We start from the raw sequence: 13,944 nt of genomic DNA on the forward strand, positions 1-13,944 counted from the left end.
GATGGAAAGTTATTTGGGGGTCTTTTTAAGAAGTCATTTCTAAAGTTTTTGATTTTAAACTTCCTGGTGCCATTGCTTAGAAGTGCTTTGCATTACTTATTTATTTAGTTTTGCCATAGTAATCTGGAATTATTCCCAACTGGAAGTTCAACCAAGGTAGTTAGTGGGCTTAAACTGGGAGAGGTAGGTTTGGTTGTAAGCTGTGAGAATGGCTTGTGTTTGGTTCACTGTAGCTTTCTGGTCTCTGCACTCCAAGGCAAGATCTCTAACCACCCAAACCCAGTGTGTAAAGTGAGCTGTTGGCTTAGCTTTGCATCTTACCTTGATTATGTGTTCCTGTTACAGGAAGAACAGATCCCATTCCGATTGTTGTCAAGTATGATGTCATGGGCATGGGTCGCATGGAAATGGAGGTAAATTGATCTCATTAGCTTATTTATTTTATGAAATACTTAAATTGATATTAATTCCCAATTCAGATGCAAAGGCAAAATACACTTTATTAGATAGAATGTAGTTTTAATATTTTTCTTTGGAAATTTAAAAATATATTTTACAATCTCATTTAGTGCTCCCTTTGAGGCAGGTAGGTAGGCAAATAATGCCCCTCTCTCTTTTTTTTTTTTTTTTGAGGAAGATTAGCCCTGAGCTAACATCTGCCACCAATCCTCCTCTTTTTTTGCTGAGGGAGACTGGCCCTGAGCTAACGTCCATGCCCATCTTCCTCCACTTTATATGTGGGATGCCTACCACAGCATGGCTTGCCAAACAGTGCCATGTCGGCACCCGGGATCCGAACCGGCAAACCCTGGGCCACCGAATCAGAACGTGCACACTTAACCACTGTGCCACTGGGCCGGCCCCAATAATGCCCCTCTTTTAACAGGGGCATAAAGAAGGTGAGTGGTTTCCCCAGGGTTATGCCACAAGGCAAGATCAGACTGGAGTCCAGACCCAGGTGCTCATTTCAGTAGGCAGTGTTGCTCAATTCTTAAAATATTTACTGTGGTAGAAGCTTTGTCCCTGTAGAGATGTGTACAGCTGTCATCTGTGACACTTTCTTTTCATTGCTTAAAATAATTTTCTCCATTTACTCTTAATTCTTTGGCATTGAACATTGAAGTGAATTCTGTTATCATCAACAAATGTGCCTGTTGGGAACCACCACCACGAAAGGATTAATGAACCATTTTGCATGCTGTTTTCTCTATGGGGTGACAATAAAGCAAGAGTTAGCTGAGCAAATTGCGAAGTTTTTTATTTTCATACAATACTGTGGTTATGCAAATAACTGTTTATAGCTAATTGGGGGTACTTTAGGAATTAAGCCTAATTATATCTATTTTTTATTAAGCTTGATTATGCTGAAGATGCTACCGAACGGCGCCGTGTCCTAGAAGTGGAAAAAGAAGACACAGAAGAATTGAGACAGAAGTACAAGGTACTTGAATGAAACTGTTCTTCTGTGTGGGGTGCTCACACTGAAAGAGATACTCAGTTTTGGTGAAAAGGATCTCTGTTGATGACAGCATTTGTTTTACATTTGGTGGTGATTAGTAGCAGACCTCAGATTTCTGTTACCTTCCTGTTTATTGCCTCTGTAAAAACTATAGAGATAATAATACCAACTTCATAAATCTCTTGGCAAGATGGCATTAATGGTTGAAAACACAGTGCCTGGTACACAGTAAGTAGTAGTAGCAGTAAAAATTGTTGAGAGTCCTTTGAGAGCTTGATACCTGTTAATAACCCTTTTCTTTTTTAATGGATGAAGTATTTTAAGAATAACAAACAATTGATAACTTCAGTATTTTCCTTTTTAAGGGACTAGTTTTACAAAACTGCAACTTAGAACATAAGTTAGCTTTCAGAAAGACTGACCAAGGAATATGCCTTTCAAGATATTGTAGTTTTTGTAATCTTTACCATAAAATAAGTAAATTTGAAGATAAGAAACAAACTTAGTTATCATAAGATTATCATACAGAAACTGATTCTGGTCATGATACTTAAGGTGGAAAGAGAGAAAATGAATTTATTTTTAAAAATCTCTTTTACCATAAAAAATATGTAAAGGAAAAACTGACAGATCTACAAGGAGACATGTTCTATCCACCACAACAGTGGGAGATTTTAATATACCTCTCTCAGTAATAGAAGAAGTGAAGGAAAAAGTTGGTAGGGATATTTAGAAGATTTGAACAACACAATTCACAAATTTCGCTAATGGTTATATAAAGCTGCACACCCAATCACTTTGAAAATAAAAAAATCCAAACATAAATGGAACATTTATTTAAACAAAATTTTTTACAATATCCTGTGTCATAACATATCAACAAATTTCAAAGAACTGAAATCAAGTTATCAAGCCACAAAGCAATCAATTTATCAAAAATGATAATAGAAAAACCCCTCTGTTTGGAAATTAAGAAATACGTTTTTACATAACTTATCAGTAAAAGAAGAAATCACAGTGGTAATTAGAAAATATTTTGGACTGAAAGGTAAAAATACTACATATCAAAACTTGTAGGATAAGCTAAAGTAATATGATATTTGATAGCAAATACATATCCTTAAATGCTTATGTTAGGAAAAAAGAAAGGCAGGAAATAAACAAAGTAAACAGTCCTCTCAGGAAATTAGAAAAAGACTAGCAAAATAAATCCAAAGAATGCGAAAGGAAAGAAATAATGAGGATAGGATAATAAAGATAGGAACAGAAACGAACAAAACAAAACATACAACAAAGCCTAAAGGTACTTCTTTGATGTACTTGTGGTGATGTTAAGAACATGGAAAACCAGGGGCTGGCCCCGTGGCCGAGTGGTTAAGTCCGTGCGCTCCGCTGCAGGCGGCCCAGTGTTTTGTTGGTTTGAATCCTGGGCACGGACATGGCACTGCTCATCAAACCACGCTGAGGCAGCATCCCACATGCTACAACTAGAAGGGCCCAAAATGAAGAATATACAACTATGTACTGGGGGGCTTTGGGGAGAAAAAGGCAAAAATAAAATCTTTAAAAAAAAAAAAAAAAACAAACAAACATGGAAAACCAATATCAATCATGAAAAAAGAGGACATTATTGCAGATGCAGCAGGCTCCAAAGATAGACATATTATGAATAACTTTATACCATTGAATGCAAAAATTAGGTTTAAGTGGACAAATTCCTAAAAACTATAACTTGCTAAAATAGACTAAAAAAAAAAGTAGAAAACTTCAGTAATCCTATAACTATTATATAAATTGAATCTGTAGTAAAAAACCTTTCCTTAAGCCTGAATAACTTCATTAGTGAGTTCTAATAAAATTCATAAAAGAAATAACTTCGGTCTTAACCAGCAATTTCTAATCCTCCAGAGAATTAAAAATGAAGAAAAGCTCCCAGCTCATTTAATGAAAGACTGGTACCACCTTGATGCTAAATCCTGACAGGGACAGTATGAGAAGAATAATTATATGAAACTCAGATTTATAACACAAACGCAAATCTTAAAACACTATCAAACACCAGAACCAATTTGGGGTATATCATGACCAAGTTATCCCAGGAATGCAGGCTTGATTTAATGTCGGAAATAAATTTTTGTAGTCAACAACATTAAAAGAGTAAAGGGAAAAAAAAATAGCATCTAAATAGATGAAAAAAAAAAAAAAAGAAAAAAAAGCATTATATAAAATTCAGGGGGCTGGCCCGGTGGCACAGCGGTTAAGTTCACATGTTCCGATTCTCGGCAGCCTGGGGTTTGCCGGTTTGGATCGCGGGTACAGACATGGCACCGCTTGGCAAAAGCCATGCTGTGGTAGGTGTCCCACATATAAAGTAGAGGAAGATGGGCATGGATGTCAGCTCAGGGCCAGTCTTCCTCAGCGAAAAGAGGAATATTGGCAGTAGTTAGCTCAGGGCTAATCGTTCTAAAAAAAAAAAAAAAATTCGGTATTTGTTCATGATGAAAAGCCTTGTCCAGCTTGGTAAAGAAAAGATCTTCCTTAACCAGATAGACTGCCTACAAAAACCATATAGGAGACATCATACTTAACATTGAAAAGTTGAACACTCTCCTTTTGAGATGGGGAGACGTAACAAGGATGCCTGCCGTCATTGTTTATATTAAATATTGTGCAGGAGGTCCTAAGCACAGTGAGGTAGACAGGCAGAAACAAATAAGTAAATAGATATGAGAGATGAAAGGAAGAGACAAAACTGTTTTTGTTTGCAAGTAGATTATGTGCATAGAAATCCAAAAGAATTTACAGAAACGTTACACAGGTTAACAACAGAGTTTAGCAGGATGCCAGATACAATATCATAAATTAAAGTTTGTCTATCTATATATCAAAAACAGAGTTAGAAAATGAAGATTACAGAAATGTCACCATTGTTAAAAGAAAAAAAATTTATGAAACACCTAGGAATAAATCTAATGAGATATGAAAGACTTATGGCAAAAACTCTAAAACATTATTGAGAGTCATTAAAGGACAATGAATAAAAAGTGAGATTTTAAAAAATGTTTTGTTCATGAATTACAAGACTCAATATTGTAAAGTTATTGGTTTTTCTCAAATTTTTCTATATATTCAAAGCAATCAAGTCAAAATGCCAATGGGATTTTGTATGGAATTTGATAAGCTGTTTCCAAAATTTATGTGGAAGTGTAAGGGGCCAAAAATAAGTATAAGATAGAAAGACTTGCTCTACCAGCTATCAACACTTATTATGAAGCTATGGTAATTAAGACAGTGTGATATGGGCACAAGGATAGACTGATAGAACAGAAAAGAGAGCCCAGTCACAGACCCTTAAATATTTGGCCACTTGCTAAAACAAAGATGGTATTGCAGATAAGGAGGGAAAAGAATGAACTTTTCAGTGAAAGGTTCTGAGACAATTGGTTATCCATGTGGGAAATAATGGATTTGGACCACCTACCTTATACTATACAATAATCAGCTGCAGGAAGATTAAAGATTTAGATGTAAAAGGAAAAAATCCTAAAGCTTTTAGAAGGTAGTATAGAGGATTCTCTCTTCCAGCTGTACCTAACTTACCATTTACTTATTTTCCATTTCAGTGGTATTTCCCCCAATATTTTAGAACAAAAATTGTTGAGCATATGGAAAACTTGAAAGAACTGTACAGTGAATAGCCATATACCTACCACCTATATTCCACAATTAACATTTATAAATACTGTTCTATTACATATCAATGACTTTTTAAAAAACAGCTTTATTGAGAATCAGTGCCTTTTTTAAATTCTTAAAATATGATTCTTTTTCCAATTTGCCTTTTTTTGTTTTTTAATAATGCCCTGCTTTTGCCTTTTGGTTATTATTTCTACCTTTTTTCTTTATAAACATTCTAAATGTTCTTACTTTATAATTTCTTTCAAATCTTATGTTATCTGTAGTATTTGATATGTGCTTTTATAGTTTGTTGCTTCTCTTGACTTTCACAGTGGTTTGTCTCCTTGTGGTTTGCAGTTTTGATTGTCATCTCATCCTCTTTTAGAAGTTTCTTATATCCTGGATTTTAGAGGGAGTCCTTATGGGGCAGTTCCATTTGTGCCTTTACTAGAGCCTTGGGTCTTTAACTGAAGACCTGTGAACTTCATAAGGACTGGTTCTAAAATGTTAATACCTAAGCTAAGGGTTCCTGCTGTCAGTGGAAAGTGTAAATTCTTTAGGTTCACCAATGACTCTGGTCTGAAATTCCAGCCCCTTAAACATAACCCTTTCCATTTACATCCTGATAGAGGTGAGTTTCTTGATGCTTTCAAGGGGCAGCAGTAACGATAGAGTGCAGCTTTTATAATCCCTATTTCAAGGGTGGAGACAACCTTTCATATCTCAGAGCTTTTTGCAGGGAGATTTTAGTTACCTTCAAGGTCCTGAGGCTTCATCTTCAGGCACCTAGGGATTGCCCCATCTTGTTGATCTCAGCTGTATGTTAATTTTTTTGTCTTGTTTTATCCAGAATTATAATATGGTGAAATCTCCCTCTTCCTTCCTTTCCTTTTTTCCTTTCTTATTCTCTTTCTTTCTTTCCCTTTTTTTGGTGAGGAAGATTGGCCCTGAGCTAACGTCTGTTGCCAGTCTTCCTCTTCTGGCTTGAGGAAGATTGGCCCTGAGCTAACAGCTGTGCCAGTCTTCCTCTATTTTAGGTGGGATGCCACCACAGCTTGGCTTGATGAGAGGTGCTAGGTCCGTGCCTGGGATTTGAACCTGCGAACCATGGACCACCAAAGCAGAGTGAGCAAACTTAACCACTACACCACCAGGCCAGCCCCTTATTGTCTCTCTTTATGCACTCTTCAGCCTATTCAGATTGGCTTTAGGACTTTTCACAGAACCACTTTATTCAAGGCCACAAAGCACTTCTATTTGGTAAATCCAATAGACCTTTTAAAATTCTTATTTTGGGGCCGGCCCTGTGGCACAGCTGTTAAGTTTGCATGTTCTGCTTCTCAGCAGCCCAGGGTTCGCTGGTTTGGATCCCAGGTGCAGACATAGCACCACTTGGCAAAAGCCATGCTGTGGCAGGCATCCCATGTATAAAACAGAGGAAGATGGGCATGGATGTTAGCTCAGGGCCAGTCTTCCTCAGCAAAGAGAGGAAGATTGGCAGTAGTTAGCTCAGGGCTAATCTTCCCCCCAAAAAAAGTAAATAAAATAAAATTCTTATTTTATTCCATATTCTGTTTCTCACCAGCGTTCAATACAATTGACCACTCTTTTTCTCTTTAAAACGTTTTCTCTTGCTTTTGAAGTTTTTTTTTTTAAAGATTGGCACCTGAGCTAACATCTGTTGCCAATCTTCTTTTTTTTTGTTTTTCCCTTCGTCTCCTCAAAGCCCCCCACGACATAGTTGTATATTCTAGTTCTAGGTCCTTGTGGTTGTGCTATGTGGGATGCCGCCTCAGCATGGCTTGATGAGTGGTGCCAAGTCCGTGCCTGGGATCTGAACTGGCGAAACCGTGGGCCACTGAAGTGGAGCTCACGAACTTAACCACTCGGCCATGGGGCTGGCCCCATGAAGATTTTATACTTTCCTATGTTCCTCCTTTCTGTCTCTCTTCCTGCTTCTATATGGATTCCTTTTTTGCCTCCTTCTCTTCTGCCTGAACTTTAGAGGTTAAGAGTTCTTCAGGTTCAGACCTCGGCCCTCTTTTTCTGTCTAAACACTGTCCTTAGGCACGGAATGATCATGCTACTGTATTTCATCATCTTTCGCATGGTTGGTTTTTATCCTTTAGGTCTTAGCTTACACATTACCTCGTTAGAAACCTTCGCTGGGGCCAGCCCCGTGGCTGAGTGGTTACGTTTGCACACTCTGCTCTGGCAGCCCAGGGTTTCGTAGGTTCAGATCCTGGGCGTGGACCTAGCACTGCTCATCAAGCCATGTTGAGGTGGCATCCCACATGCCACAACTAGAAGGACCCACAACTAAGAATAGACACAACTATGTACTGGAGGGCTTTGGGGAGAGGAAGGAAAAATAAAATCTTTAAGAAAAAAAAGAAAGAAACCTTCTCTAACTACCCAGTTTAAATAAATCCTCCACTCTGCCTTATTCTCTTGCAGTACTCTTTTATAATTTATAATTATAAGTTTTTGTTTACTTGTTTATAACTGAAAGGGTCTTGAGGAAAGAGACACTGTATCTATTTGTCTGCCAATACGTATACTGCATCCAGCATAAGCCTGGCACGTAAGTATTCAATAGATGTGAGTTAAATAAATAAATAATTGGAAATAATAGGAAAAGCCAGATTTATTTGTCAGAGATACAAATACTGTTGGAAATAACATTTTGAAAAATACGTTCTTATTGTTTTTCAAGTAGAAGCTACACTATTGAATAAATAATAAATAAATGAAGTAGCTGAGTAATTCACAGCCTCATAAGATTATCGTTGTATTTTGAGGCCCTTTCTCCTCCCCTTCTCCTCTCCCAAGAAATTATTTTTCACTTGAACCCTTTGTGGTAGGTAGAGCAAGAATTACTTATCCCCATTTTATTGATCAGAGTGTTTACTCAGAAATCTTGCCATCTCCGTACTATTTGTGAAGCCCTTTCCCTTCTTGCTGTCACTCCTTTATTTCACTGCAGTTTTTCTTCACCTTCACATGACCCTGGAACCTTGACTTTAGTAACTTAGATCCCCCCTTAATTTGTCCTCCTCAGGCACCATGGATTGTTTTTCGTTTCTCTCAACACTTTGATTCCAACTTCTATTCTTCCTAATTCTTTTGTCGTACCTATTCACCAAAAGCCGATCCCCAGTCAGTACAAATATTTGCATTCTTCATTTCTGCATCTTTACTGTGGTGCAGTGTGGGACTGGTGCCAACTCACTGGGCCCTCAGAACTTCAAGTAACCCTTTCGTATGTCATCTCCCTCTTAGTCCCCTCAGCTGTCGTTCTCAAACATTGGTTCTCAGGCCCTCATCTTCCCTCAACCATGCTGTCCTCCACCTTTCCTTACTCCTAGTAGAAAACTTAAAGAAAATTTGGACCATCAGGTGGGAGTGCCTTCATCTACCTGTAATATACTCCATCAAACTTGGGTTCATCAGCTCCTGTCCTTAAATATTTCTCTGTTGTTTCACCATCTGTCAAATGATAATTCTTACCTATATCTGGATTTTGGATCCTAGCTTGTCGTGTCCAGGACCTTATACCTTTTTCCTATATTGGTAATCTTGCTCTTTACTCATTCTTTTCCTATCACCAGTAAACATACCTACACATTATGGGGAAAAGAAACACTAAAACTAAAAAAGAAAACTTGACTCTGTTGACTCTTACTCTCCATAGCTACCATCTACTCTTTTTACTTGTCTTTAGAACCAAAATTTTTTTTAATTCAGAATTTTTTTAGTTGAGGTCATAATAGTTTATAACATTGTGAAATTTCAGTTGTACGTTATTATTTGTCAGTCACCAGATACATGTGACCCTTTACCCCTTATGCCCACCCCTCACCCACTTTCCCTTCTCGTAACCACTTACCTGTTCTCTGTGTCCATGTGTTTATCTTCCACATGAGTGAAATCATATGATGTTTGTCTTTCTCTGTCTGGCTTATTTCACTTAACATCATACCCTCAAGGTCCATCCATGTTGTTGCAAATAGAACGATTTTATCTTTTTCTTATAGCTGAGTAGTGTTGCATTGTCTGTGTACCACATCTCTATCCATTCATCAGTGGATGGGCACTTGGGTTGCTTCCATGTCTTGGCTGTTGTGAATAATGCTGCAGTGAATGTAGGGGTGTATAGTCTCTTTGTATTGTTGATTTCAAGTTCTTTGGATAAATACCCAGTAGTGGGATAGCTGGGTTGTGTGGTATTTCTATTTTTAATTTTTTGAGAAATCTCCCTACTCTTTTTCATAGTGGCTGCACCAGTTTGCGTTCCTACCAGCAGTGTATGCGGGTTCCCTCTTCTCTACATCCTCTCCAACATTCATTGTTTTTTTGTCTTGGTAATTATAACCATTCTAATAGGTGTAAGGTGATATCTCATCATAGTTTTTTTGGTTTTTTTCCTTTCTTTCTTTTTCTCCCCAAATCCCTCCAGTACGTAGTTGTGTATTCTTTTAGTTGCGGGTCCTTCTAGTTGTGGCATGTGGGATGCCACCTCAATGTGACGTGATGAGCGGTACCATGTCTGCACCCAGGATCCAAACTGGCAAAACCCTGGGCCGCCAAAGCGGAGCATGCGAACTTAACCACTCAGCCATGGGGCCAGCACCTCATCATAGTTTTGATTTGTGATAATAATAATAATTAGTGATGTTGGACACTTTTACATGTGCCTGTTGGCCATCTGTATATCTTCTTTGGAAAAATGTTCATATCCTCTGCCCATCTTTTGATTGGGTGGTTTGTTTTTTTGTTGTTGAGTTGTATGAGTTTTTTATATATTTTGGAGATTAACCCCTTGTTGGATATATGATTTGCAAATATTTTCTCCCGTTTGGTGGGTTGTCTTTTTTATTTGCTCATGGTTTTCTTTGCCTTGCAGAAGCTCTTTAGTCTGATGAAGTCCCATTTGTTTTTCTTTTGTATCCCTTGCCTGAGTAGACATGGTATTCAAAAAGATACTTCTAAGACCGATAGAGAGTGTACTGCCTATATTTTCTTCTAAGAGTTTTATGGTTTCACCTCTTACCTTCAGGTTTTTAATCCATTTTGAGTTAATTTTTGTGTATGGTGAAAGATAACAGTCAACTTTCATTCTTTTGCATGTGGCTGTTCAGTTTTCCCAACACCATTTATTGAAGAGACTTTCCTTTCTCCGTTGTATGTTCCTGGCTCCTTTGTCGAAGATTAGCTGTCCATAGATGTGTGGTTTTATTTCTGGGCTTTCAGTTCTATTCTCTTGATCTGTATGTCTCTTTTTGTACTAGGACCATGCTGTTTTGATGACTATAGCTTTGTAGTATATTTTGAAGCCCGGGATTGTGATGCCTCCAGCTTTGTTCTTTTTTCTCAGGATTGCTTTAGCTATTCATGGTCTTTTGTTGCCCCATATGAATCAGGATTCTTTTAGAACCAAAATTCTTTTTTTTCTTTTTAAAGATTGGCACCTGAGCTAACATCTGTTGCCAGTTTTATTTTTTTCTTCTTCTCCCTGCAGCCCCCCAGTACATAGTTGTATATTGTAGTTGTGGGTCCTTCTGGTTGTGGCATGTCGGACACTGCCTCAGCATGGCCTGATGGGTGGTACCATGTCCACATCCAGGATCTGAACCTGCGAAACCCGGGGCCACCAAAGCGGAGTGCATGAACTTAACCCCACAGTCATGGGGCCAGCCCCAGAACCAAAATTCTTTTTTTTTTCCCTCCTGCTTTTTTTTTTTCTCCCCAAATCCCCCCAGTACGTAGTTGTATATTCTACTTGTGAGTTCTAGTTGTGGCATGTGTGAGGCCGCCTCAACATGGCCTAATGAGGGGTGCCATGTCCGCGCCCAGGATCTGAACCCTGGGCCGCCGAAGCGGAGGTGCGCCCACTTCACCACTCGGCCCCAGGGCCAGCTCCTAGAACCAAAATTCTTAGAGTAGTCAGCACACTCACTGCCTCCTTTTCATCACCTTCCATTCTTTTATTTTTTTAATTTTCACTTTTATGAAAGTTATAGTTGTACATAGTTTTAAAGCCAAATAGCTCTACTAGGCTTTTAACAGAAAAAACTAAAACTCTAGTCCCATTTTGTCACCTTTAGTATTTTCTTAAATGTTGATACACTATTTAAAAAATATGTGTAAAATATAAAGAATAACTCCAAACACTTGCGTGTCTTCTCAGTTTAAGAAAAAGAACATTATCAGTAACTTTATGATCCCATTCCAGTTTTTCCTGCTTCAGAGATAAGCACTATCCTGAATTTTGTGTTTATCATTCCTTTGCGTTTTTTCCGGTAGAGTTTTGATGTTATTGAGATAGACGTCACATAGCATAAAATTCCCCATTTTACAGTATACAGTTCAGTGACTTAGCATATTCACAGTGTTGTGCAGCCATCACCACTAATTCCAGAACATTTACATCACCCCACAAAGAAACTCTGTATCCTTTAGCACTCATCTTCATTCCCCCCCCTTCCCCTGGCAACCACTTTCTGTCTTTACAGATTTGCCTATTCTGGTCATTTCATATAAATTGAATCATTCAATGTGTGGCTGTTTGTATCTGACTTCTTTACTTAGCATAATGAACAAGGTTCATCCATGTTAATAACATGTATCAGTACTTCGTTCCCTTTTATGGCCGAGTAATACTACATTGTATGAATATACTGCAGTTTGTTTAATCATTCATCAATTAATGGACATTTAGGTTATTTCCACTCTGTGGCTATTATGAATAATGCTACTATGAACATCTTGTAGAAGTTTTTGTGTGAATGTATTTTTCAGTTCTCTTGGGTATATGCCTAGGAATGGAATTGTTGGTCATGTGGTAACTGTATGTTTAACTTTTTGGGGAACTGCCAGACTCTTACAAAGCGGCTGCACCATTTTACATTCCCACCAGCAATGTATGAGAGTTTCAGTTTCTCTACAAGGTCACCAGCACTTGTTGTTTTCTATCTTTTTTATTATGGCCATCCTAATGGGTATAAAGTGGTATCTTACTGTGATTTTGATTTGCTTTTCCCTAATGACTAATGGTGTTGAGCATCTTTTCTTGTGTTTATTGGCCATTTGGATATGATCTTTGGAGAGATGTCTGTTCAGATCTTTTCCTCATTCTTTAATTGGGCTGTCCTTTTGTTGAGTTATGAAAATTCCTTATGAATTCTGGACATGAGACCCTTGTTAGATGTTGTTTGTAAATATTTTCTCCCATTTTTTGATTGTCTTTTCACTTGACAATGTCCTTTGGTGCACAAAGTTTTAAAATTTATTGAAGTTTGTTTTATCATTGTTTCTTTTGGTGCTTGTGCTTTTTTTTTTTTTTTTAAGATTGGCACCTGGGCTAACAACTGTTGCCAATCTTTTTTTTTTTTTTCTGCTTTATCTCCCCAAACCCCCCCCCCCGTACACAGTTGTATATCTTAGTTGCATGTCCTTCTAGTTGTGGGATGTGGGACGCCGCCTCAACGTGGCCTCATGAGCGGTGCCATGTCCACACCCAGGATCCGAACCCTGGGCCGCCGCAGCGGAGCGCACGAGCTTAACCACTCGGCCACAGAGCGGCCCCGGTGCTTGTGCTTTTGATGTCATATTTAAGAATCTGTTGCCTAGTCCAAGGCCATGAAAATTTAGACATACGTTTTCTTTTAAGAGTTTTGTAGTTTTAGCTGTTACATTTAGGTCTTTGATCTATTTTGAATGAATTTTTGTATATCATGTTTGATAGGGGTCCAAATTCATTCTTTTGCTTTTGATTACCCAGTTTGTCCCAGCACTATTTGTTGAAAACAGTTATTTTACCCATTGAATGGTCTTGGTACCTCATCAGAAGTCAGTTGGCCAAGGATGTATGGGTTTTTTTTTCTCTCAGTTGTATTCTATTGATCTGTATGTCTCTCCTGCCAGTACCACACCATCTTGATTACTGTTGCTTTGTAGTAAGTTTTGCAGTTGGAAACTGTGAGCCCTCCTACTTTATTCTTTTTCAGGATTGTTTTGGCTTTCTTAGTCCCTTGCAATTCTATATGAATTTTTGAATCAGCTTGTCAATTTCTAGAAAGAAATCAGCTGAGATTCTGATAAGGATTATGTTAATCTGTAGATCAGTTTGGGGAGTATTGCTATCTTAGCGATGTTAAATCTTTCAATCTATGAACATAGGATGTTTTTCCATTTCTTTAGATCTTCTTTAATTTTTTCAATTTTTTTTAAGTTTTGTACAATTTAATCCTAAGTATTCTATTTTTTTATGCTGTTGTGATTTTTGTATATTGATTCTGTATCCTGCAACTTTGCCAAACTCACTTATTAACTCTAATCATTTTTTTGACTTAAGGATTTATTATATATAATATCTTATCATCTGTGAATAGTTTTACTTCTTCCTTTTCCATCTGAGTACCTTTTTTTTCCTCTCCTGTCTAATTGCCCTGCCTTAGAACTTCCAGTATAATGTTGAGTAGAAGTGGCAACAACAGACATCTATTTCTTAGGGGCAGAAGCAGACATCTGTGTGCTGATCTTAGCAGGGCATGCTTCAGTCTTTAGCCTTTTAAGTTTGATGTTAGCTGGGGTTTTTCATAGATGAGCAAGTTCCCTTCTATTCGTAGTTTGTTGGGTGTTTTTTTTTTATCATAAAAGTGTGTTAGGTTTTGTTAAATGCTTTTGTGCGTGTCTATTGAAAGTATCATGTGAGATCCTCCCTCCCTTTTCTAGCAATATTTTGTATTACATTGATTCATTTTTATATGTTAAACCAACCTTGTTGTATTCCTGGGATAAATCCT

General features: G+C 37.8%; 1 protein-coding gene across 16 annotated transcripts in view; it reads left to right on the top strand.

Moving 5' to 3' along the window:
- The window catches only part of GPATCH8 (G-patch domain containing 8), a 102,495-nt gene that overhangs the window by 55,937 nt on the left and 32,614 nt on the right, over positions 1-13,944 (top strand). For all 16 annotated transcript variants that reach the window (XM_070227160.1, XM_023652404.2, XM_070227165.1 and 13 more), the window contains 2 exons: positions 346-413; positions 1,355-1,441. In XM_070227160.1, the coding sequence (XP_070083261.1) occupies positions 387-413; positions 1,355-1,441 (114 nt within the window). In that variant the 5' untranslated portion in view covers positions 346-386. The remainder of the gene's footprint in view (positions 1-345; positions 414-1,354; positions 1,442-13,944) is intronic.

The sequence above is a fragment of the Equus caballus genome, chromosome 11 (genome assembly GCF_041296265.1).
Source record: "Equus caballus isolate H_3958 breed thoroughbred chromosome 11, TB-T2T, whole genome shotgun sequence".
NCBI lineage: Eukaryota > Metazoa > Chordata > Mammalia > Perissodactyla > Equidae > Equus > Equus caballus.